The following is a 25,370-nucleotide window of genomic DNA, read 5'->3' on the forward strand; positions in this document are numbered from 1 at the left end:
ATATAACCACCACATTGTGCTACCATAAGTCACCTGTTAGTCCTTGCAGAGTGGGGAAGGCTTAAGGGTAAAGAAATTCAGCTACTTACGGAATCTTAAATCATACTAAAACTGGTGCTCTTGCTGATTTCATTTTTCTTTTGTTCCACTTGGATGTGAGTTAATACCGTCCTCCACTATACTCCCCCCACATATTGTGTTGCTGTACAGAGATGGCCACGTCCTTTATATATAAATTCCTTCTGTGGCGTGGGCCTATGGGACCAGCAGAGCTCTTCTGCTATTAATCTAGCTAAAGTGGAAAGACTAATGGAGCTCTTACTTTCTGAAGTAGATAACTGCCAATTATCTTTGCTTCTATGACCACTGAATTGACAGGTTGGAATTGGAAATGTCTGTTGCCTCCAAGCTTTTAAGACAGTTTCACGTAGATAATCAGCTTAGCCATGGCAGTAATGGCTAACTAAATTTTTTGAACAATATTCATAAACCCAGCACTTCCATGCTGTGGTAGAAAAGGAATCAAAATAACATTCCTCTTCTTAAAGACCTAAGGTTTTAAATTGTACAAGTAAGTGCTTGGTTGTACTTGTGGATGTACAAGGTACACTCATGTTCATGTTCAGGAACTGAATGGATAAGGGTTTCCCGGCCAGTTGCTTAAATTGTCAGACTGAAACAAGTATAATGGAAGCCTTGTGTGTAAGCTGAGGGAAGGAATGATCTCTAACAGGTTTTTGGTAACACAATATGTTAATTTAGTAAAATGAAATGTTTAATAGTGTGAGGGAACAAAGTGGCACTACCTAAATGGTGTTTGTCCTGGAAGCTCTTAAAGTTGTACCATAGTAGTGTAGCCTGAGTGGCGTGACTGAGCTGATGAATGGTCAGTAAGGCAGGCAAGTGAGGGATGTACTAGGGATGTCCTGACCTACCAGAGGAATAGAACCTTTTTATTTTTTTTTAATGACCTTTTGACTAGCTACCGTATACTACTACTAATAAACGGCCTAATAAGACATTGATAAATACTCCAGAATTAAGTGAACTTCCCCATTAATTTCACCACTTACACAGTCCACTATCTGAAATCCATTATTTTCTAGTCTTGCTTTGATTTGATAAGAGTTTTAGTTTTTCTGTATAAAACATCCACCTCTTTTCTCATTCTTCTAGGACAGCACTATACCAGTAGAATTTTTTCCAGTGGAAGTATTCTCCTCTGTATTCACATTAATTAGCCACTGTAGCTGCTGTTTTTTAAAATATTTATTTTGAGAGAGAGCACATGAGCTGGGGCAGCAGCAGAGAGAATCTCAAGCAGACTCCACACTGAGTGAGACTAGGACTTGGAGCTAAATCTCATGACCCTGAGTTCATGACCTGAGCCAAAGGCAAGAGTCAGATCCTTAACTGATAGCCACCCAGGCACCCCGCCACTGTAGCTGCTAATTAAATTTAAAAAGCCACATGTGGCTAATAGCTACTGTATTGAACTGCACAATTCTAGATTCACAGAGCAACAGAAAATTTCCTCTTCCCCCCCATGTTAGGCAACACTGAGGCCATAGAGATCCCCATGTTAGGCAACACTGACCAGTAGAAAGAAGAGTCACTTTATCTAGTAGCTATGAGAAAAGTAAAAAGAAATATGTGAAATTAGCAATATATTTTAGCCCAGTATGTCTGAAATATTAACTATTTCAGTATACACTGTATAAAATTATTGAGAGATTTTTTGGTACTGTTTTAAATGTGTATTTTACATCACATTGTGATTTGAAGTAAGCATATTTCAAGTGCTCAATATCCACTTGTGGGTAGGAGGCCATCCTTCTGGATGGTACAGATTTAGAATATAAGGAAAGTTATCCTCTGTCATTTGTTTTTTTCACTGTACTGCCTCTTTCAGCTGTTTCTAATGAGAATTTGAATTTTGTTGCATTCCTCCTAACCTTTCCCCTTCTTGTTATGTTGGCAGTTTTTTTTTTTTTAAATCAGTTAACTTGCTATAGTTACCTCTTTCACTGGCTAACTGGGTGTTAAATATTGTAAAATTACTAATCCACCAGAATCCAGCAGAACTAGAATCTTCCCCAACCCCTGCCCTTCACCCCATCTACAAGTGGACAGGTCAGCGTGTGTCTGTAATGCAATTTCCTTATGTTCAAACCCTCTTTTATTTCTCAACTTCCCTAACAAACAAGTTCTGAAGAACGACCCATCTTAAGACCTTCCTTATATCCCAAGTGCATCTGTTCCAGTAAGAGGGACTCAGACTATGAACAGTAGGTAGATTTCTTGTCCCAAGGCTCTGGTCTGCTGCTTTTCACTTGGCTCCTTTGTGCCATAGATCACATTTCACACTGGAATGTGTGATATGCTCTTGTTGATATCCTTGCCCTGGAGATGCTCAGGAAGATGATCAGTACTGTTGTCTTTTACACTCTGCAGGTAATAGGCAGGGGTCTTGTTAAAATAAGTTAGATTAAAGGAATATAGATTCCAGCAGGGCAGACTGGGGGCAGAATAGACTGTCTAGTAGTTATTCTCTGAAAATTTTGATGTAACACATTTTCCTGAGCTAAGTTCTACTTTGTTTGCAGTGTTTATTCTTTTGAATAAACTTAAATTCTAGTCCTATACATGTGAAGTCCATCAGTTCCTCTATTTCTGCCCTGACAGACAAATAGGGGCAACATGTGGTAGATGCAGAATTATTTCCATCTAGTATAAAGCTAGTTGGTGTAGGCCATGGGAAGAGGCCACATGAGCCTCACTGCTCATGTGGAGTGGCCAGGTGCATTTCAGATTGGATTGGATTACAAAATCTGAGCTGCTGCTAAAGTGGATGGAACAAATCATATTCTCAGAGTTGTAGTTCATTAGTTAGTATATGACCCAGGACTAGTCATTTCCTTTCTCTGGTCTCAGTGTTTTACACAATGAGATTAAAATAGATGATCTCATTATGCCCGATTTTAAGCTTCTATGATTCTGTAAACCCAGACAATTGATTCTTTCTGGAAGTTTATAGGTAATTGGAACCTTAAACTACAGAAAAGCCAGTGGAACTCAAAATTTTGGTCTAGTTACTGCTCTGATGCTTTTTCTGAGTGTGATGACAGTCTCACACTGAAGTTTGAGAATTTCATTAGGAGAGAAAAGTAGGGTCTTCATTTCTGCCAGTTGGGTCCTCTAGAGCAGATAGACCTGACATTTTTCTTGGTTGTCTCATAAACCAACAAGTAGAAAATGATACCACAAAAAGATCCATTTATGATTACTGAGAAGAGCATTTAACACATTATTGAGCAATTACTCTGTTAGTGTCAGGCAGGGGGTATTTTGCATGGTTGGCCTTATTTCATCCTCATGATAACTCTGTAAAGTTGACACTATTATTATTTTCCCCATCTTAGAAGTGGGTAAGTCCAGGGGAAGAGAAGCAAAGTAACTTGCTCAAAGTCTCATTAATAGTAAGGGTAAGCAGAGATTATTCAGTCATAGGCTGCCTGCATGATTCTAGAGGCAGAGCACCTTCAACCATTGCCTCTCTTGGACTTTTGGGGAGAAAATGGGGGAGGCCACTGGCAGCACTCTTCTTTTGGGTCTGGGGCCTGCTGGGGAAGGGATTCTGGTATTGTTCCAATATGCCAGTGTTTATTTTGAAGTAGGCAAGTGGAGGCTTCGTGTAAACACATTCAGAGTCCTACGGTAGAGAAAAACTCCCACTCCAGTACGGTTCTACCAGGCTTGAAGGCCATGTGTTCTTCCTCAGTTTGCTGCTTTCCCCAAATCCAATTGGTTCCTAAGCTAGATTTCTCTTTGAAGACTTGGACACAGGTTGTATTTGTTCAACTTTGAGTAAGTCTTTTGAGGATGTTGTAGTTTGACTTCCAGACATTTTTTACCTTCGTTGAATACAGCAGGATGGGAAACTGGCCATTTATGTACCGTATTTTCCTACTTCGCACTTTTTGTGTGACATTCACGTTTTAAGCTTTAGAGTATTCCCAAATACAGTGGTAGCCAGACTCTTAGATGGATTTAAACCAAATTATTCTTTAAAATTACAGTTTTAAACAATTTTTGTAGGCTGTAGTCATGTGTATGAATAAATAAGTACAGCTTTATAGTAAGGATTTATATATTTGGTTCAGTTTGTGACCTATGAGGACTGTGTTGTTTGGGACTGCTAACTTAAATTTGGGGAGTCTCTGAGTTATAGAGGGAGAAGCAGGGGTAAAGAAAGACTTGTCGACCTTATCCATGTCCTTGAGGAGGCAGAGAAGGAAAGAAATAGTGGTGATTGGCATAGTTCATCTTTTCAATCTGAAGGGAAAACGAGTATTTCGTGGGTGGTGTTCTGCCCATTGGAAGCCTGTGGAAAATTTCCTAATTGGTTTTCAAGACTTGATCGAGCATCTGAGCTGCTCCAGCGTGTCAAGGTAGGCAACAGGAGTGTGAGCATGGCTTTGGTTCGTTGAAGGAGTGATCCTGCCACCCAGACATTTTGGTGCTCTATTCTTCTTCAAAGCCTGGAAATGGGATTGAAGGCTGGTTCTGGTTCCTTTCTTTGTTACGCTTTTGGGAAGGGAAGAGGGTAGTGTAATACCTAAGCATGAAAGACCACTGAGTTTCAGCTCCAGTGGCACTGAATTGGATCCAGGAGAAGAGATCTGTTCTTGGATTTATGAAGAGCAGAGTTCGACTCTAAGACAGGGGAGGGGATGCCATAGAAAATGGACAGGTTACTCTCTTGGCAAAGTAGGGTTCCCTGTCAACAAAGGTAAACCAGGTAGTTGTGGAAGGGGAACTATAATTTTTAGAATTTGCCCAATTTGTGGTTTAAAACTTTACCAAATTCATTTACAAAATTACTTAATATTTAACAGTTGTCTCTTGCAAACCATACAAGCCTGCTCCAGCACACTGTTGCAAGGCTCCCTCAAGGTGCTTTGCATTGCTATCACGTGGTTAGGTCTATGCTGTGTGAAATATAGGAGATGCTGAAGCAGTGTTTGTTCGAAAGATGTTATTTTACAAACAGACGAGCTAGAAACTGACAATACAGTTTGGTTTGGATTGAGTACAGTAGTCCAGAGAGAGAAATTGTTGAGTGGTGGAGATATTGGGAAAAGGAGACCATATGAGATTTAGGCTTGAAGGATAATAATAGGTAACACTTATTGGTAATAATAGTTCCAGACTGTGAAGCACCTTGCATACATTATATAAATCTTCCAAAAAAGGTAATATCCTCCACTTTACTCTGAGGCTTAGTAATCTGCCTGTTACGTAGGTAGGACATCATTCTGGTGGGTGTATAGTAGTATCTCATTGTGGTTAGGGAGAGAAGTAAGGCCAGTATTTGGAGCCTGGTCACTTTACTGCAAAACCCATACTCTTGCTCACTACATCACGTTGCTGTTGGAGATAAGAAGGAGAGTTCTTCAGGGGAGAAGGTTATGACTATAGTCCAAAGTTCTAGTCAAAGTTGGAGTCAGAATATTTGAGTTTTGGTCTTCATTTTGTTTAGCCATGTATGTGGCCTTAGCTAAATCACATTTTACCTCTCCACTTTGAATTGAAGGACTTGGATTTAGATGAACACTTAGTTCCTTTTTATTTCTGACAATGGAGAAAAAAAAAGAGTTTACAAGGGAGAGCAGAAGGGAACAAGACTTCAGGTGGTAGAAAGCAAAGGCAGAAAACATTGGTGCTATATACTTAGTTGTTTCTGTTTGCAATTCCTCACTAGCACCAGATGGAAAGGTTGGGGTGTTGGGAGTACATAGAAATAACAAGCTAGTCTTTTGTGGTGAGTGTTCCTAAAAAGTTCATTTCTCCCTTGATGGCTTCAGCAGCAGGCTAGGACTAGATCTGGGTCATTTCTGAGGATCCTTGGATTATCAGTCCTTTCCTAGCATTAATTCAACAAACACTTAACAAAGCACCTGCTTTGTGTGAGTCGCTAGAATAGGAGCAAGACAGATCTGATCCCTTCTCTTGTTGGATTTATAGTTACTAGAAGTAATAGATAAGTAAATAAACAGGTTACATATTTTGATAGGTTTATGAGAAACTGGGTTTAATGTTAGGTTGGAGTTAGGGAAGGTCTCTGACTTTGTTGAACTGAGAATGGAAATGAGATCAGTTAGGAGACTGTTGTAGACATCCAGGCAAGATATGCTGGTTCAGAAGAGAGTGCACAAAGACCTGGCAAATATTAGCTGGACCTCTCTTAAAAATATAAATGAGCAAATTTCTGAGACTTTTATTTACTCACTTAAATGTGTTATTTAATATGCTTTTGTAAAATTCAAATCCTATAGTGGAAACTGAAAGTTCCATGAGATTAATTATACTGGCACTAGATGAAAAGTAAATGAGTCTAGCATAAGGTTGTAGCTGTTCAAAGGATATAGTATAGGAAAGTGGCACAAACTAGAAATTTTAATTATGTTAAGTTTTTTTTTTTTTAAGATTTTATTTATTCATTAGAGACACACAGAGGGAGAGGCAGAGACACAGGCAGAAGGAGAAGTAGGCTCCATACAGGAAGCCCGACTTGGGACTCGATCCTGCGTCTCTAGGATCACGCCCCGGGCTGAAGGCAGCGCTAAACCACTGAGCCACTGGGGCTGCCCTATGTTAAGATTTCTAAACAGAGGTAGGCTTAGAGAGAGTTTATTTTTATTTTTTTAAGATTTTATTTATTCATGAGAGACACAGAGAGAGGCAGAGACATAGGCAGAGGGAGAAGCAGGCTTCATGCATGGAGCCTGATGTGGGACTCGATCCTGGGACTTCAGGATCATGCCCTGAGCCAAAGGCAGATGCTCAACCACTGAGCCACCCAGGCGTCCCTAGAGATAGATTTTAAAGGAGATCCACGGGATTTGGGAGTGAGTAATAATCCCAGGGATTAGATAATTTAAAGGGTATATGACTCAAAGGATAGAAAAGTGTACATTTTAAAGCTTTGCTTGTACAGAATGCTCATTCCAATGAGAACCAAGCGATTGGGAAAAGACAACTGGTAGCACAAGAAGCTCTGGTCTCTTAGAAATGGTGGAATCCAGTCCCATGTGCACATGTAGGCCCCCAACATTCTGGTTGAGGTTTTAGTCTGGTCAGAGAAGTACCTGAAAAAGGATAGAACAGGATCAGTCCTGGGGAAAGGGTGGACATGGTAATAGATTAGGAAAGAATATTCTAATCTACAGAAATCGAGGCCTAGCACCAGAAGAAGCACCTGGCCTACTGCCAATGTGTCTGCCCCAGATCAAAAACCTATCTGGGATCTTTGAGAAGTCATGGAGTGAGCAAAAAGGCAGCAGCTCCAGTTGTTGCCTGTAACCTCACCACCACAGATAATTACTGGTAATACTTTTGTAATTCTCAATGAAGTATCGGGGATAAACCTGCAGTTCTCCACTGTGAGTCCACATAATTTTCCCCCAGCATTTTATTGTGAAAACTTTGAGCATACAGAAAAGTTGAACAATTATATAAGAAATATCCATATATCTACCATTTAGATTCTACAGTTTAAATGTTCCTGTATGTTTTACCACGTATCTGTTCAACATACCATTTTATTCTTTTGGTGCATTTCAAATAAATTGCAAACATCATATTTCACCATAAATATTTCAATATGTCTTGCATTCATTATTTCTTATAAGGTTTTGAGGAGGGTGTGGTAATGTTTACATACAATAAGATTGTTTACACCTTAAGTGTACCATTAGATGAAAAATACATTTGTGACTTACATTCCTATCGAGATAAGGAACTTTTCTATTCCCCTTTGAGTCTGCTGCTTCTCAGTTGATACCTGCCTCTCCCCTGGGGGACATGGGAGTATTCTGAATTTTTTTCACTACAGATTAGTTTTGCCTGTCTTAAAACTTTATAAGTGGAATCTATGTATTTTATGCTTCAGATTCATCCATGTTGTAGATACTAATAGTTTGTTTCTTTTTGTTACCAAGTAGTTTTCTATTACATGTATAAATATAGTTTATTCATTCTCATATTGATGGACACTTGAGCTGTTACAAATTTCTGGCTATTATGAATAAAGCTGCTATGAACATTCTTGTATAAATCTTTTCGTGGACATAATGTTTTCTTTTGGATGAAAATCTAGGAGTAGAATTGCTCTTGGACTAGATGTGTGTTTGGTTTTCTATTTGTGTGTGTGTGTGTGTGTGTGTGTGTGTGTGTTTGGTTTTCTAATAAGCTGCTAGGCCATCTCCAAAGTGGTATATTTAATGCTTTCACTAACAATGTATGAGATTTCCATTTCCTTGCCAACATTTGACGTCCATTTTTCTACTTCTGACGATTGTGGTGGATCTGGATCTGGAATAGTGTGGTTTTAATTTGCATTTCCATGATGTCTACTCTTCCTTTGCGTATTTCCAATTCATATATTTTCTTTTATGAAATATCTAATCAAATTTTTTGCCCAATTTTAAATTATCACTTAATATTGAGTCCAGGAGTCTTACATTTCAATTTTTTTTTAAGATTTTATTTATTTATTCATAGAGACACAGAGAGAGAGAGAGATGCAGAGACACAGGCAGAGGGAGAAGCAGGCTCCATGCAGAGAGCCTGATGTGGGACTTGATCCAGGGTCTCCAGGATCACGCCATGGGTTGCAGGCGGCGCTAAACCACTGTACCACTGGGGCTGCCCTTGCATTTCAATTTTAAAGCTCAGTTGTACAAAATCAGGATAGAGAAGATTTACTTCTGGACATATTTAAATGGAAAGGCCTGGAAGTTTGAGTTGAGCAAAAAAGCACATGTTCCATTTATTCAGCAATAGTTGTAGGTACTGACTATATATTAAGTACTGGTATTAGGGATACAGAAATAATACCCAGCCCTAGTTCTGAAGAGCCCATAGATCATGAAGGTAGACAAAAGCCAAAATTTTGATATGGTAGTTTCAGTGTTAAATCACTAATATTTAATTTACTGAGTACCTACTATAGGGTACGTACTGTTGTAGGTACTGGAGATAGATTAAGCAAACCAGACATGGTTCCTACTCTAATAAAGCTATTTTCTTTGGTATCTATGGATGAAGATAGCCCAAAAGCTCTGATACAGGGAATGAGATTGATGTGTGTATGTGGGTCAGAAATGAAACCTGGCTGCAACATACTTGTGTGGCTAGATTGATTAGTTAGATAACTGTCAGGTCTTGCAGGGAAGTCTTGTAGACTGGTAAATTACTTTGAACTTTGAGTCTTTTGGGATGCCATCCAGAGTTTTAAGCAGAGAAATGGTATGGTCTAGTTTCTCTTTTGCTAATAAACACACAAGTATCCTGTGTGTATTTGCAGGAAAATGATTGGGAAACCATGTAATCTTTCAGAGGAGAGAGAATAAATTTTACTTGAAGAATGTGGGTCAGGCTTCATAAAGGAATAATGTCATAGCAGAACTTTGGATGACAAGGCATTTGTTAGGAAAGTCTGAAGTATCAGCATGTGTGTGGGTGTAACCAGAAATAGCTTTGGATGACTAGTTGGTTGGGTGGTGGGATAGCAGGAGGAAGAGCAAACTGGGAAGGGCTTTGAAGGTTGAATTAGGGATGTGGGGTTACCATATTACACAACTACCGAATTCTGTGTAGATGTGCTCTCTGGGGTTGTGCCATGAGGTAGTCTTGCTAGGGGAGTTTGGCTCTGAACCTAAGAGCCATGGGCAGCTTTGCAGGGCTTCTAGCTAAGGTAGAGACTCTGGAAGCTGACACAAGAAAGACTAGCTGAGGCAGTGCTAATGAGAAGCCAGCGAAGAAGCAAGAAACTGTGAACCCTGAAGTTGGGTAGGGGTTGTTGAACTGGAGATAGGCTTTGCATAGTCAAGAGGACTTGAGTTGTGGATTGGGGAAAAAAGCTAACAAAGTCCTTTAAAAAATACAAAATAAACTATAAAATATTTAGACAATGCAGAAGTATATAGAGATTATAAAATCCTCACCTTCATTCTGCTTCCATTAGGTGTACCTAAAAGTTGCATTTTTTTGGTGTACCTTCTCTTTTCCGTGTATTTATTTTGTGTATGTATTCAAATCCAGTGTATATATACATACAGTTGAAGTTTCAGGTGGAGTCATACTTTTCTTACCATTCTTTGCGACTTTATTTTTTCCATATAATACCAATGTAATATAGTTCTCCCTTGTATTTTACCTACTGCTCAGCATTCCATTGTTTTAATGTATCATAGTTTACATAGTACACAATAGATCTTCAAGCAGCCTCAGGGGTTTTACTATTCTCAGCAGTAGTGATATGAACATTCTTTATTCTGTGGAAACACTGCCTCAGAGAACATGTGAAGTGAGAAGCAAGGAGTCAAAATGTGACTTGTGGAAGTTGTGGTCCCACTCCTTTGGGAGTATGTGTTCTTCTCTGATCTGTTCTTAGGGAACTTCCAAAGAGGGATGATCAGACTGGTCAGAGTCTACAAGACATTCTAGGAGCAACATTAAAAAAAAACAAAAACAAAAAAACTGGGGCTGTTTTTCTGGATTTTGGCTGGGGATTTCACTGTTTCCAGCTGTCAGATGGGTTCTCAGAGGGAGCTGGAATAGGGCTTTCCTTGTAGAAGTTTAAACTGGGAAGAAATAGGACAAATATGTAGAAACGAGAATTCAACAGACGTGAGTTGGTTTCAGTGAGACTTTATGGAGCAAGATTGTCTAAATGGATTAGAGTGGTGGGTTTTCCATCATCGGATGCTTTCAAGCAGAGACTGAGGTACTATGAACAGGCAGTATGTAAAGTATGTCAAAGTGTAAGAGTCATTTCCAGCATTGGTTGATAATAGCACTCCAGGTGGAGACCATGAGGAACAGCGCTAACTGTGGGCTAGGTTGGGGGAAGGATTGAGGGTCGGTTTAGGGGAAGCTAAGGCTGGGTTATAGTGCTGGGAAACCTGGAGTGGCTGAGTTAAGCTGGGTGAGAGATCTGATGTCATCTGTACATTTGCTACAGACGGTCTGCAGGTGTATAAGTCATCAGAGACACGGATAATAAGGAGTCAGGATAATTGTTATGGGGACTGTAGGAAGAGGGGTTATAAGAGAATCATGGTGATCCATGCAAGAAGATAGTATTTCAGCCAAGGAGATGGGTGCATTGAAATTGATGTTCCTTGATTGCCACTTTGGAGATGGCTGGGCTGGGAGCTAAGGCTGGAGATGGCCTTTTGGATTTCATTCAGCAACTATTTATTATCTAGGTGCTTGGGATAGAGCGATGAACAGAGCAGACAAATATCCCTTCCCTCCCGTTTACATTCCCTATATAGTGGGGAAGAGAGATTATATATTAGAGAATGATAAATGCTAATGAGAAAAGGCAAGAAAGGAGTATATGATGTTAGTAGAGTTGAAATATTAAGTACTTAGAAAAGGAGAGCCTTTTTCTTAATAATAGAGAAGATGATTTTTGAATAAAGACCTAGAAGGGAGTGAGGACGCAGCAAGCCCTGTGAATAATATGAGGGAAGAAACAAGTTTATTTGAGCAATGGCAGGCAAGCAGACCGGTGTGTTCAGAATGGAGTGAGCAAGAGAGGTGTTATTAGGAAGTCAAGTTAGAGAGATCTAGATCTTTCAAGACTTTGGAGACCATGGTAGAGTTTGGATTTTATCTAATTGGAAATCATTAGAGGGTTTGGCAGAGATGTAACATAACCTGACTTAACGTTTTAACAGGATCGCCCTGTTTGTTGTATTGGAAATAGTCTGTTGGTGTGAGGATGGGATGGAGGTAGGGATGGTATAGGATAAGGGAGACCAGTTAAAGAGGCTAATGTGATAAACCCAGCGAGAAATGATGATGGCTTGGACTGGGTAGTAACAGTGAGGCTAGTGAGGAGCTGGCAATGAAGAACTGATTACCTGCTAGGAGAATTATTAGGGGGTATCCTAATACCACCTCAGGATGCAATGCCTGAGAGTTAGTGAGAAATCATTGGAGGAAGAAACTTTTTGGGGAGTTGTATCTGGATCATGGTTGTGTTGGTATTGAAACTTTGATTAGGATCTGATTTGGAGCCAGTAAAGGGTTGGAGATGAGGGTTGGATTCTGGATCTAGAGAACATTATAGGAAATTTAGGGTGAGGTCCAATTTGGGCTCAGAGTTGTTGATGAAGGCCAGTATTCTTTTTCTGCATCTTCCCATCATACCAGGGTTGGTTGTACTCACCGTGTCCTGTCCCATTGAGCTCACCCTAAGGGGATTAGAGGAGTATGGAGACTCTAAGGGCCTTCTCTTTCTTAGGTGTCCTAGAGCTGGATACAGGTTCAGCCCTGCCTGGGTGAAGCCTGCTGGCCTTCCCAAGCTGGGACCTATAGTCAGGGAAGGGTGTAGAAGGTTCCTCAGTGCTTGACTCAGGTCCTTTTTTCCCAGATGGCCCACTGTGTGACCTTGGTTCAGCTATCCATTTCCTGTGACCACCTCATTGACAAGGACATCGCCTCCAAGTCTGACCCGCTCTGCGTCCTTTTACAGGATGTGGGAGGGGGCAGCTGGGCTGAGGTGAGAATGGAGATAAAGTTGTGGAGGAAGACTAGGACTGTTTTGGGGGTGGAGAGTGTGTGACTGTGATGCTATTGGCCTCTACCCACAGCTTGGCCGAACTGAGCGAGTACGGAACTGTTCAAGCCCTGAATTCTCTAAGACTCTGCAGCTTGAGTACCACTTTGAAACAGTCCAGAAGCTCCGATTTGGCATCTATGACATAGACAACAAGACACCTGAGCTGGGGGATGATGACTTCCTAGGAGGGGCTGAGTGTTCCCTAGGACAGGTATGTAGGGTTTGGGATAAAAATCCTTTAGACACATGTTCAGTAAGAGTCCTAACAGCCCAGACTGTCTGGAATGTGGAGGTGGGGGGTCAAGCAAGACTTAACCCTGCCTGAGATTTTGCTCCCCCACCCACCCCTGCTCTGCCCCAGATTGTGTCCAACCACATAATAACTCTACCCTTGATGCTGAAGCCTGGAAAACCTGCTGGGCGGGGGACCATCACGGTAAGGAACAACCTGTGGGGGAGCGGGGTTTACATCAATGAGGAATTCATGAGGTGATACAGTCTCATGCCTCCCCTTCCTAGGTATCTGCTCAAGAGATGAAGGATAGTCATGTAGTGACCATGGAGGTGGAGGCCAGAAATCTAGATAAGAAGGTGTGTCTGGAAGGAAGCCCTGGAGGTTTAAGAATTGGGACAAGGATGGTGTGTTGGGGGGTAAGGGTGGGGACTAGCAAAATGGTTGTCTCTCCCTGAGTCATACTGTGGTCTCTGTGGCATTGACAGGACTTCCTGGGGAAATCGGATCCATTCTTGGAGTTCTTCCGTCAGGGTGATGGGAAATGGCACCTGGCCTACAGATCTGAGGTGTGAGACCCTTGGGACTGGGTGGAGTGGGGTAGGAGAGACTTTCCTGGGGCTTGTGATTACCAAGGTTTGGAACAGGGAGAAAGACTGCATATGGATAAAGAAGGATGACAGCTCCCCATATGTCAGCCCAGAGCTCACTAGAAGCCTTGCGCTCCACCTTTAGGTAATCAAGAACAACTTGAACCCTACATGGAAGCGCTTCTCTGTTCCCCTTCAGCATTTCTGTGGGGGAGACCCCAGCACACCCATCCAGGTGAGGAGTTTGCCTTCTCAATGGACAGAGCAGGGGCAGAGAGCCTGGGGAGAGATTTATTCTCACCTGCCCCCCCCACCTCACCTCTGATCTCTGTATACACATACACACACCCTCCCCCTCCACCCACCCACAGGTGCGATGCTCCGATTATGACAGTGATGGTTCACACGATCTCATTGGTACCTTCTACACCAGCTTGGCCCAACTGCAAGCAGTCCCAGTGAGTGCCAGCCCTGCTCAGGGGTGTTGAGGTGGGCCTAAAGGACTGCAGCCCCAGGGAGAGAGGGAGGAAAGGCAGGCCAGTCCTGGCTGATAGCCTGGGAGTTTCCTACTCTAGTTTTTCTTTTCTCACCAGGCTGAGTTTGAGTGCATCCACCCTGAGAAACAGCAGAAAAAGAAAAGCTACAAGAACTCTGGGACTGTTCGTGTCAAGATTTGCCAGGTGAGGCAATAATCCATGTGACCCAGGCTCTGACCCCTGTGTTCCATGGCCCCAACCCCTTCATCTCAGCCATGATCCTGGTTTCATCTGCAGGTAGAAACACAATATTCATTCCTGGACTATGTGATGGGAGGCTGTCAAATCAACTTCACTGTAAGTTGCTTTATTGGGAGCAAGAGAACAGATCTGGGTCACAAAGTGGCCTTCAGCTTCGCTCCTCCTCTCCTCCTAGGTAGGCATGGACTTCACAGGCTCCAATGGAGACCCTTCCTCCCCGGACTCCCTGCACTACCTGAGCCCATCAGGGGTCAATGAATACCTGACAGCACTGTGGAGTGTGGGCAGCGTGATCCAGGACTATGACTCGTGAGTAACTTGTTCTCTTGCCCATCACCCTCCCCACAGTTGCTTCAGCCTCTGGGCTCACAGTCCCCTCTCTGTCTCTACTCCAACTCACTGTCTTCCCATAGGGACAAGCTGTTCCCAGCATTTGGATTTGGGGCCCAGGTACCTCCTGATTGGCAGGTGAGCACTCTTTTTGCCTCTCTAACTCCTTTCACTGTCAGGGTCCTGATTTGGGGACATGTGGTTGACTTGCTGTCACCCAGCTCTATGTGGAAATGCAGGGATGTATCCCTCAGGCATGCATACAAAAAGTGTTCAGAACTACATAGCTCCTCTATAATGCTTAGTATATACTGTACTGTCCTTTTTCTTTGCACATAGATGGTCATGGGGAAAGAACTTCATTTTCATTCTTGCCCTTAGGTCTCCCATGAATTTGCCTTGAACTTCAACCCCAGTAACCCCTACTGCACAGGTGAGTTCCTCCAGCCTCCACCACAAGGCAGATGTCTGTACCTGGAAGGCCAAATCTATGCAGACAAGGGAGTGTGGGGTGGGGGTAATGGCTAATGGGGCAGATATCTGATTCTGTTGTCCAGAGGAGTGGATTTTAGAGCTGGGTCTCTGGACTCAAATCTAGATCTCAAATCTTTATCTTGCATCTTTCTAAAACCACATGACTTGGGACCCATGTACTTTGGCTTCATAAAAACAATAAATATTGTAGGATATTGAATATTTAAGGAGAGGATACATATAAACTTTGAAGCATGAGCCTGGCATATACTAAGCACCCTCTAAGAAATGGTAGCTGTTGCCTGGAAGCTCACTGGTACCTGTCTAGGCATTAGTGGAAGCCTTGGTGCAGCTCTTTTCAGCGTGATTTTTGCCCAAGCTCTTCTGTCTAGAGTAGGCCAAACCTCTTGACTTCCTAGTACCCCCATGTAGGCAACAAACCAAAGGGGAAAATTTGACCTGACCTGGGTTTTTGACACGAGTTCAGACTTAGAGAAAAGTTACAAGAGTAATTATAGGGGGTTTAGATCATTAGAGTTCAGCGATCAGGGCCTGGGTCACAACGGCTATTCACCTTCACCCAGATTCCACAAACAAACATTTTACCACATTTGCTTTGTTATTCTCTCTTTGTCACTCAGATTTTCTGTCTCTTCCTCTCCTTCCCTGCCCCCCCCATGCATATAGATATGGTTGTATATCTGTATCTGTGTACATGTATATATGTGTGTGTATACAGATTTTTTTCCTGAAATGTTTGAGAATTATGAGTAAGCCCTGCCCCGAGTTTGCCTCTGTGGCCTCATCAACTTTGCACCCTTCATCCCTTAAATATTTCAGTGTATGTTTCCTAAAATCAAAGACATTCTCTTATGTAACTACAGTACAATTTTCAAAATCAGGAAATTAACATCAATACTATTATCCAATCTAGAATTTATTCAAGTTTTGCCAGTTGTCTTTTACAGTAAAAGAAAATCTCAGATCACACAGTGCATTCATTTATTTTGTCTTCCAGAGTTCTTCATGTCTTTCATGATACTGTTTTGTTTTGGTTTTTTTTTTTTAAGATTACAGTCTAGATAATTTGTAGAATGTCCTTCAGTTTGGATTTACCTGATCTTTCTTTGTAATTAGATTCAGATTATGCACTTTTGGTGGGCATATTACAGAAGCGATGCTATGTGTTCCCTCAGTACACCATGTCAGGAGGCCCTGATGTTGATTTATCCTATTACCAGTGATGTTAACTTTGATCACTTGGCTAAAGTAGAGTCATAGAGTCTACCAGGTTTTCCCATTATTTGTAATTAATGAGTATCTTTTGGGAATATACTTTGAGGCTATGTAAATATCCAGTTACTCATCAACTAGTACTCTATAGTTTTAGCACCCGTTGATGATCTTTGCCTGAATCATTTATCTCTGATTGTCAAATGAATGTGTAATTCCTCCTCCTTACATTAAGGAAGAGCTTCCTCGGGATCCCTGGGTGGCGCAGCGGTTTGGCGCCTGCCTTTGGCCTAAGGCACGATCCTGGAGACCCAGGATCGAATCCCACATCGGGCTCCTGGTGCATGGAGCTTCCTGCTTCTCCCTCTGCCTATGTCTCTGCCTCTCTCTCTCTCTCTCTCTCTCTCTCTCTCAAATTTAAAAAAAATAAAAATAAAATAAAGGAAGAGCTTCCTCTTCTTTCCCATTAATTATTTAATATCTAGGGACTCTTCTTAAATGGATTAAAATTCATTATTTTATTAAGTGGGTTATATAATCTGATGCTCAACTGTCTTAGATTTGTTTAGGGAGCCCCCTTAATCAGTTTTAACTCAAGTTGTGATTTAGGCCAAATGCTCTTCTTCTCTTTGGTCTTAATTCTTCCATTTATAGGATAAGGTTAAGTACCTTGGGTTATAGGAGTGACTGGATGAAATACACCCACATTCCCAAATTTCCTCAGCCATGATGGGATTATGTCAGGCCTGGCTCAACCCTAGAGGCCCAGTATTTTACATTGTTTTTTGCCTGCCTTTTCTAGGCATCCAGGGCATTGTAGATGCTTACCGCCAAGCCCTGCCCCAAGTTCGCCTCTTTGGCCCCACCAACTTCGCACCCATTATCAACCACGTGGCCAGGTTGGCAACCCAGGCTGCACATCAGAGGACGGCCTCGGTGAGGATCATAGGAGGTGGTGGTCTTGGTCAAGGGCTCCCTTCAGGAATATATAACAAGAGGCTTCTTGTCAGTATGGGAACGTGTGGCTAGGGTGTTTAGAGGTCTGCCTTAGTTTATGAATGGACTTATCCTCAGCAATACTTCGTGCTGTTGCTGCTGACTGATGGTGCTGTGACAGATGTGGAGGCTACACGTGAGGCTGTGGTGCGTGCCTCCCACCTGCCCATGTCAGTGATCATCGTGGGTGTGGGTGGTGCTGACTTCGAGGCCATGGAGCAACTAGATGCTGACGGTGGACCCCTGCGGACACGCTCTGGGGAGGCAGCTGCCCGTGACATAGTGCAGTTTGTGCCCTACCGCCGCTTCCAAAATGTGAGTGGGGGTAAGCTTGGGAACAGATCAGATATGGGAGTTTATCCCTCCACCTCTTTCTGAGTGAGGATACTCTCAACCATTCATCTAAGCCAGGGCAGCAGGGTTGGGTGTTGGTATTTGTATCCTTTCTTGGGTATGAAATACAGACTTTGGGAAGCTGTTATGGGTCGCCGCTGACCTTGCCCTTCTTCTCCTGGCAGGCCCCTCGGGAGACACTGGCACAGACTGTGCTTGCAGAAGTACCCACACAGCTGGTCTCCTACTTCAAGGCCCAAGGTTGGGCCCCATTCAAGCCACTTCCACCCCCAGCAAAGAGCCCTGCACAGGCCCCTCAGGTCTAGGTTCCATTAGAGGATAGGCTATGGCTAGTCCTCAGCCTTGTGTCCCCAAGTTTCCCGTAAGCGTGAGCCCCGTAAGCACACATTCATTCCCCAGTGCTGCACTTTACATTTTATACTTTTATATTTGCTCCTGCTGTTGTTGCTCTTGATTCCCTCCTGCTTGCCCTGGAGTCCTTCATTTAATAAAGATCAATGAAGACCATTGCTTTGCCACCACTCTCTGCTTTTGAGTAGGAATTTGCAATTTGCCATGTTTATTTTTTCTGAGCCTCGGTTTATCCCCCCTTAGAGGTTGTAGAGTGAAGGATACCTCTGACATCATAGCCCCAGTCAAATAGGATATTCCTGGCCAGAAGTCTAGAGATACTTTTATTTTTTTAAATAAAAAGATTGAATGTGAGCCAAATACTCAGCCTGCCCTGCCATAGGGCAGAGCTGAGCTGGAAATACAGACAAGGTGGAACATGCTGGGGAGGGATGAGTTTTAAGGGCTATGCTAGACTTCCTGGAGGAGGGAGCAGTGATGGTTCTAATCGTAAAGATAGGCTACAAGCCTGAATCCTTTTAGCAGCTAATTTTTTTCTTACTAGGAAATTAATATGTATATTCATTATAAAATAAAAAATACAAAAGAAATATCATCATCCAAACTCCTATGTGCTAGGGACACCTGGGTGGCTCAGCGGTTGAGCATCTATTTGCCTTTGACTTAGGATGTGATCCCAGGGTTCCGGGATCAAGTCCTCCATCGGGCTTCCTGCATGGAACCTGATTCTCCCTCTGCCTATGTCTCTGCCTCTCTCTCTGTGTCTCTCATGAATAAATAAAATCTTTAAAAAAAAAACAAAACAAAAAAAATGTACCAAAAAAAATATTTGGTGCATAGTTTTTAGTCCATCATGCAAATTTATAATCTTTACATATTTTTTATTTTATAAAAATGGGATCATATTGTATCTACTGTTTTAACACACTTTAAAATATATGCTAGTTAGTATAAAATTATTTCAAATATAAATATTGTATAAAATAGATAACAGAGCAGGTGAGGGTTCTTGTCTTTCCTAGGTCTGACTTTTTTTCTAAGTAGGATATTATATATACTCATTATACCTTCTTTTTATTATATTTTGGGTGTCTTACCCATTAGAACTTATTGGTGACCTTATTCTTTTTAATGCATATATAGTTTGTGTATGAATGTTCTATAGCTTATTAGCCAGTCTCTTACTGAGATTTGAGTCCCTTTCAATTTTCAGTTTTGTTCTATCACAAAGTGCTGTAATAAATATCCTTGTACATTTATCTGTGCATTTACCACAATATTTTTAAAGGATTTGTTTCTAGAAGTAGAAATGCTAGACCAAAGGATATAAATATTTAGCATTTTAATAGATACTGTAAATTGCCCTCCATAACAAGTTTTTTTAATCCTTTTTCTATTAATTTGACAGGCAAAAACTTTTCACTTTTAGCTTGAATATATTTAATTTTGAAGGCTAGGTATCATAGTCTATGTGCTTATTTGTGAGAAATATTTCTTCTGAATAGCCTCTTTATAGGTTTTTGTTGGTGTTTTAACCTTTGTTCTTATACATGTTAAAAATATTTCTCCAGAATTGGTGCCTTTTCATTTATAGTATCTTACCAATCTAGCTTGCTTTTTAAGAAATTAGCCATATGTCATTTATTACTTCCCATGACATTAAACATTCCCTTAAATAGTACCATTTCTTTTGGTCACATTATTTTTGTGTCATAATTTATCTTTTTTTTTTCAAAATTTATCTTTTTAGATACTATTTCTGCTTTTCTCTTTATAAGCAACAGTGTAATGAATATCCTTAAAAGTATTATCTTTGATTACATTGATGTATCCTTTGAGTTAATTCTTAGAAATTGAATTACTGTGATTAAAGAATATAAAAAGTCTTAAGTCTTTTGGTTCCTATTGTGAAATTGCCCTCCAGAAAAGCTATATTAGTTCATATTTTTGACCTTAGGCTTTGAGAGCACTCAGTAATTTAAATCATAAAAGTAATATCCTGAAAATTTAAATAAATGGATATGTATTTCACCCTCACACATACTCCTGCATTTCACTTCTAGAGGTGTAACCACTGTTCATAATCATTATACATACATGTATGTATGTATATTCTTCCAATGCAAGAACACACTGGGAAGGATTCCTAATAGCCAAGGTGGCACATGTTCCTTTGCTCAGGCTGGTCCCCATTTTCTATTCTCTGCTTGGGTAGAACTTCTTAATCTTTTGATATACCTGTCTCTATCTTTTATTCTTTCAGTTCTACTTTGACTCTTACGAGTAAAGAATTCTTATTAGATCAGTAAAGGAACTCTTCCCTGGAGCACCCTCCCTCCCCTATCAGGCTCCCTGAGGGCAGGGACTAATGAACACCAGACCACCTATGCTGGGCCTAGAAGTAAAGACAGCCTGAGATGGGGTTACCAGACCTGCATCAGCTTGGACTCTGATGCTCCCTAGAGGTTCTCAAGTCTCCTCAGTTTTTGAGTATTTCCCTAAAGAAAAAGGGTAGTTAACCTCTCCACTTTGACCTAGCAGAAGTTGTAGAGACTGTCCCAGAGGTTGGGGGTAGGAATTGAACTGCACAAATACAGCTTCAGGCTGACTGGCAGCTCTGAGTTAAAGAGGGTGGCCTTGGGCAGCCTGAATGGCTCAGCGGTTTAGCACTGCCTTCAGCCCAGGGCCTGATCCTGGAGACCCAGGATTGAGTCCCACGTCCGGCTCCCCTGCGTGGGGCCTGCTTCTCCCTCTGCCTGTGTCTCTGCCTGTCTCTCTCTCTCTCTCTCTCTGTCGTGAATAAATAAATCTTTGAGAAGAAAAAAAAAAAAAGAGGGTGGCCTCTACAGGAAGATAGGTTTGGGTTCCTCTGTGGCACTGTTCTTCATTAGCTCTGTGACCTTGAGCGTTTCCTGACCTGAGTGGTTTCCCCCTCTGTGATTATAAGGATCAGATAATGTGTAGAATGTCCAGAGCACCATTTTTTGTACATGGTAAACACTCCATTAACATGACCTGCTATCATATTGATCTGAACTTCTCAAAATTAAGAGGGTGCACTGGAAAGTAGACCCCCACACACACCATACTTATATGCCAAAGGCACACAGAGGCCTCCCCCCGCCCCCAGCATGGATCCAGCTTCTTTCAGCACAGACCTGCACTCTACTCCAACAATCAGCATGTTTAATGGGGTTCCCCTGTGGCATTGTCCCCTGCCCCCTCCGAAGTTCGCATGCCATGGGCTCGGACCCGATACAAGCATGTGAAACGGGGGTGGCCCCAGTTGCTTAGAATCTGGATCTTCACCTTGGGAAAGGCAGCTGGGGGATCATTCTAGGGAGACAAATGGATCATGCCAAGGCCTGCTGTCCCAAGGGCTGCCTTTCTCCCCAGTCTTCCTTTGCTGTCCCATTCTTTTAGCACCCTCACCCCCAGAGACACACACCTGTAGATGGAAAGTCTGAATCTCCGATTTCTCCACATTGAAGGTGAATTTCCCCAAGAAAACTTCAGTCTCGTCATCAACCTGGAGGCCCTGGTGGGTGAAGAGTTGAGTGGAGGAACAGTGAGGCACAGGTGGAAGAGGGAGAAAGCAACTTTATTGAGGACCTACTATGGTGTGGAGTCATTATATGCACACTCATTTATTTTTTGGTGTTAGGATAGTGTAGTGTGGAATGTAGGCTCCAAGAAACCAGGTTGCAAAGTTTTCGTCTGGCCAGTTGTTAGCTGTGTGACCTTGACAAATAATGCTTTTCTGAGCATTACTTTCCTCATCAGTGAGGGGGGAAATGATAGCACTTCATAGGTTGTTGACCCATTGCAAGGAGATGATCCATTTAAAGTACTTAGCACAGAATAAGTGCTCAATAAAGCCATACCTACTGTTTGAATATGGTTGTAATTATAACTTGTAGGCCTGAGAAGCAAGTGGTAGTATCTCCACTTCATAGATAAGCAAGCAAAGACTCTGCTCCAATTTTCATGACTGCCTGGTACTTAAATCCCCCACCTCCTTAGCCTCAGCCCCACTCACGTAGACTGCGAAGTCGCGGGGGGCGCTTTTGGCTCCTCCGGTGTGTGCCACACTGGGTGGTGGGTGCTGCAGGGTGATGTCGCTTAGTTGCACACAACTCGGTAGCCGGATCACCACCTGGCCCTGGTCGCCCTCAAAAGCCCAGCAATTCCCCGGGAATACATCTGGCTGCAGGTGAGCAGGTAGATCTTAAGAACCCACAGACAGCCACTATGGCCCTTCCCCAGTGTGGGCATTGGTTCAGGTAAGCCCTGCCCTCAACTCAACCCCTTCATCGGCCCCACCCAATCCAAACCCAGGTTTGTCCCACCAGATTCCGTTGACTGCCCCAGTCCCTAGCACCCCCAGGCCCCGCCTCCAGCCAGGCCCATCCCCTGTCAAGGAGGGCCCCACCTAGTGCCACACCCTCAGTTCCTCCTTTAGGGATCTGTTGGGTCCTTTCCCCAGCATTCCTCCCCTGGTCTGGTTCTGGGATCCAGGTTCCAGGCCCACCTCCAGGATAACGGTTGGCGGCCGTGCATAATTCCAGAAGCTGAAGCGATTCCAGAAATAGGCAGTGTTCGCTTCCTCATAATCGTGTGATGTCTTCTCAAGGTCGATGGAGGCCCCTGGAGCAGGGAGAAGCAATCATTCAGGGGCTCCCAGGCCTGACCAACAGCTGGGGCTGGGTCTCCGAAGTTGGTCTTTTGGGCTGGTCATGTGCATAGGTCTGTGTCAATGTCTCCGTCTCTTCCCATTTCTCTGGGTCTTACCCACAGAGCTCAGCGCATAGTCGGGTTTCCTCACAAAGTCTTCATTCAACCTCTGGAATACAAGCTTGGCCACTCTCTGAAAAGAGGGAGGGTGGGTCCTGGAAGGACGAGCTTGCAGGCAGGTTTATAGGGGGGCAGAATTCTGGGACTAGGTTCTCTAGGTTGGACTTTGTGGGCCCTGGGAGACATTCCGAAGTCGGGGCTCTGGGGCGAGGTTTACCGCTCTGGACCCAAGGAACCAGCCTCCGCCAGGGGCTTCCAAGGCGGACCTTGGACTGAGCAGTGGGCGGGCCCACGGGGCGGCACTTTGAAAAGACAGGAGGCTGCAGGGCTCACCTCGCTGTTGGCTGCACGAACGCTGGACACTTCCTTGTGCAGTTTATCCAACTCGGCCTGGAGCTGTTGCAGTTGCTGCCCCTGGGAGCGTACGCGCTCGTGGTACTCGCTGCAGGCGGGAGGTTGGCACTGTGTGGCTAGCTCCCTGTCCCCCCTGGGCACTTCCCGTAAGGCCCCCCACAGCCCCCTAATTCCCCACCCCAGGTGCCCTCTTTCACCTTAGAGTCAGCATCTCTTTAGGTTCCTGTTGGAGGAAGGGAGGGACCAAATACAACTGCTCAGCTCCCACTCACTTCCTTCTCCCCCATCAGCCTGGGAGCAGCCTGACTTTTGAGGGCCTTCTTTTTGAGGACTGCTGCCCCTTCTCTGACCTGCCAGGACCTCTCAGAGACCCCCAACCACCTCTGGGCACAATCCCTGAGATCTGTTTATATCCCTTCCTTAGGATTAGAGCCTCCAGTGCTGTCCCCCTCCCACCCAGGGGAGCCCCACAACCTCCAGTTCATACAGTCGCCCTGACTCACATTCTCCAAAGGAGGGATCAGGTACAGCAGCCCCCACCAGAGTGCTGGAGAAAGAGGGATGGTGTCAGGGGAAGCCAAGGGAGAGGGTTTCCCTGGCATAAAGGGGCAGTGAGGAGAGAAAAGGCTGGAGGGGGCTGCTATGCCTGAGGGGGGCTAGTGGGCTCTGAAGGGGACTGAGCAGCTGAAGGCATTGAGTGGGCTGAGGGATATAGGAGAAAATGTGCCAGGTTCGGCCCCCCAGCATCCAGGGCTGGGGCCCCAGGGGATTCGCCACCCTCTCACCTGCCAGAAAGAGGCTCAGCAGTGATACAGCCGTGAGCAGGAAGCGGATGGAACAGACCTCCCTGAAGAACGGAGGAAGACTGAGGCGGGGGACCCTAATGAACCCCACAGCCCCACGCCGGGGTCCTAGACCCAACTCCCGCGAACATGACTCAACCAGGTGTGAGTCGGCTGGAGCCTCTGCGGGTCCGGCCCTGCTCCCCGCCCCATTCCCTCCCTCTGACCTGTACACGACGATCAGCACGTCTCCTACCAGGGACAGCAACACGCTCAGCACCTGCAACAGCAGGCCTGGGGAGAAGAGAGGACGTTTAGAGGTGGCAGAGACGAAGAAGAGAGCGTGGGGTTCGAGGTGCAGGAGGGGCTTGGGAAAAGAGTGGGCTAAGAGAATGAGTTGGGGCTCAGGGAAGGGGCTGGAGACTGACATGGGCCCGGCTCAGAACGAAAACGGTCTCTCGGAAATGAGAACTGGAATTCAGAGAGGGGAGCCAGAGGGTCAGAGGGGTTCCGGCTGGCCTGGCCCATACTCAAGAAGCTCTTGGACACGCGCGGTGGAGGCATCTCCTGCCTCAGATCCAGGGTCGAGAGAAGGTCGAGCTGCTCCTCAGAGACTACGGGAGAGCCAGCCGGTTCTGCGGGAGCCCAAGGGCGCCATTGGGGCCTTGCGCAGTGCAGGTCCACTCTTTCCCCGGGACCCGGCCGCAGGTTCCCCAGCCCAGAAGCGGTGCAGCCGCCGCAGGCACTGGTCCCACCGCATCCCCACCCTAGCTCTCTCTCAGCACTCTGAGGCCCACCCCTCAGGGATGCTAGGTCAAGGCGTTAGTCCCCTCGCCAAACGGAGACCCCGCCTTCAGGCAAATGTTGCTGCGGCCATATTTCTCTGGTAGCCACTTATGCTAAGAGCAAGGCCACGCCTCCTCAGGGGCGTCCAATCACAGGATTTCCCCGCCCCTTCCGAGGACCGTCCATCACACCGAGGTCCTGCCCCTTAGGTGCCTCCCCTCTTTGCCCTCCAGGCCCCGCCCCCGGAGGTGCCCAGATTCTGTCCCGATTCCGTGCCAAGCACCGCCCCCTTGGGCCCCGCCCCCTCCCTCGGCTCTCCCGGGTTGGACCCCGCCCGCACCCGAGGCCCCGCCCCTCACGGTTGCCGCGCCACAGGCGGTCGGCCCATTGTGGCTCCGAGGCGCAGGCTTCTGCCGAGAGCTTCCAGCCCATGTGGCTCCTCCGGACACTCCTGCGCTCAAGGCGGGCTCACCGCAGCTCGAGCCCCGGGCTCTTCTGCCCTCGGGCTCCCCGGGCCCCGGTCCAGCTGACCGGGGCCCGCTGCTGTCCCCCGAGGTGACGCTCACTGAGCTGTTGCTGTTGTCGCTGTAGAAGTTGGGCGTGTGCTTGTGAGGGGACGTGGCCGAGCCCGGGCGGGGGCTCCGCCGCATCCTGACCCCGGGGCGCCCTCTCTCGGACGCCAAAGTCGCCGCCGCAGCCGCCAAGGCCCTCGGCTCT

The 25,370-nt window shown here is 44.6% G+C and overlaps 2 protein-coding genes across 18 annotated transcripts in view; one reads left to right on the top strand and one right to left on the bottom strand.

Annotated features, from left to right (window-relative positions):
- Positions 1–18,093, top strand: part of LOC129495379 (RNA-binding protein 12) — a 35,139-nt gene extending 17,046 nt beyond the window's left edge. For all 8 annotated transcript variants that reach the window (XM_055302902.1, XM_055302909.1, XM_055302860.1 and 5 more), the window contains 15 exons: positions 12,452–12,580; positions 12,672–12,851; positions 13,002–13,076; positions 13,160–13,231; positions 13,361–13,441; positions 13,608–13,697; positions 13,834–13,920; positions 14,056–14,142; positions 14,236–14,295; positions 14,375–14,508; positions 14,613–14,667; positions 14,911–14,962; positions 17,039–17,172; positions 17,311–17,547; positions 17,751–18,093. In XM_055302902.1, the coding sequence (XP_055158877.1) occupies positions 12,452–12,580; positions 12,672–12,851; positions 13,002–13,076; positions 13,160–13,231; positions 13,361–13,441; positions 13,608–13,697; positions 13,834–13,920; positions 14,056–14,142; positions 14,236–14,295; positions 14,375–14,508; positions 14,613–14,667; positions 14,911–14,962; positions 17,039–17,172; positions 17,311–17,547; positions 17,751–17,891 (1,614 nt within the window). In that variant the 3' untranslated portion in view covers positions 17,892–18,093. The remainder of the gene's footprint in view (positions 1–12,451; positions 12,581–12,671; positions 12,852–13,001; positions 13,077–13,159; positions 13,232–13,360; positions 13,442–13,607; positions 13,698–13,833; positions 13,921–14,055; positions 14,143–14,235; positions 14,296–14,374; positions 14,509–14,612; positions 14,668–14,910; positions 14,963–17,038; positions 17,173–17,310; positions 17,548–17,750) is intronic.
- SPAG4 (sperm associated antigen 4) lies at positions 4,267–25,351 on the bottom strand. 10 transcript variants are annotated; one of them, XM_055302948.1, is made up of 12 exons: positions 24,994–25,318; positions 24,296–24,502; positions 24,095–24,161; positions 23,871–23,932; positions 23,589–23,632; positions 23,283–23,308; positions 23,065–23,173; positions 22,729–22,804; positions 22,469–22,584; positions 21,977–22,144; positions 21,386–21,475; positions 7,015–7,151 (listed from the first exon to the last, which is right to left on the bottom strand). In XM_055302948.1, the coding sequence occupies exons 1-12, from the start codon at positions 25,301–25,303 to the stop codon at positions 7,140–7,142; spliced, it is 1,287 nt and encodes a 428-aa protein (XP_055158923.1). In that variant the 5' UTR covers positions 25,304–25,318; the 3' UTR covers positions 7,015–7,139. The 10 variants fall into 10 exon arrangements, with proteins under 10 accessions (XP_055158945.1, XP_055158923.1, XP_055158914.1 ...); XM_055302939.1 differs by lacking the exon at positions 7,015–7,151 and adding an exon at positions 17,135–17,212; XM_055302928.1 differs by lacking the exon at positions 7,015–7,151 and adding an exon at positions 19,263–21,273 and having other exon boundaries at positions 24,398–24,502.
- Positions 25,352–25,370: the final 19 nt, after the last annotated feature.

Source organism: Nyctereutes procyonoides, unplaced genomic scaffold (assembly GCF_905146905.1).
Source record: "Nyctereutes procyonoides isolate TBG_1078 unplaced genomic scaffold, NYPRO_anot_genome, whole genome shotgun sequence".
Lineage (NCBI taxonomy): Eukaryota > Metazoa > Chordata > Mammalia > Carnivora > Canidae > Nyctereutes > Nyctereutes procyonoides.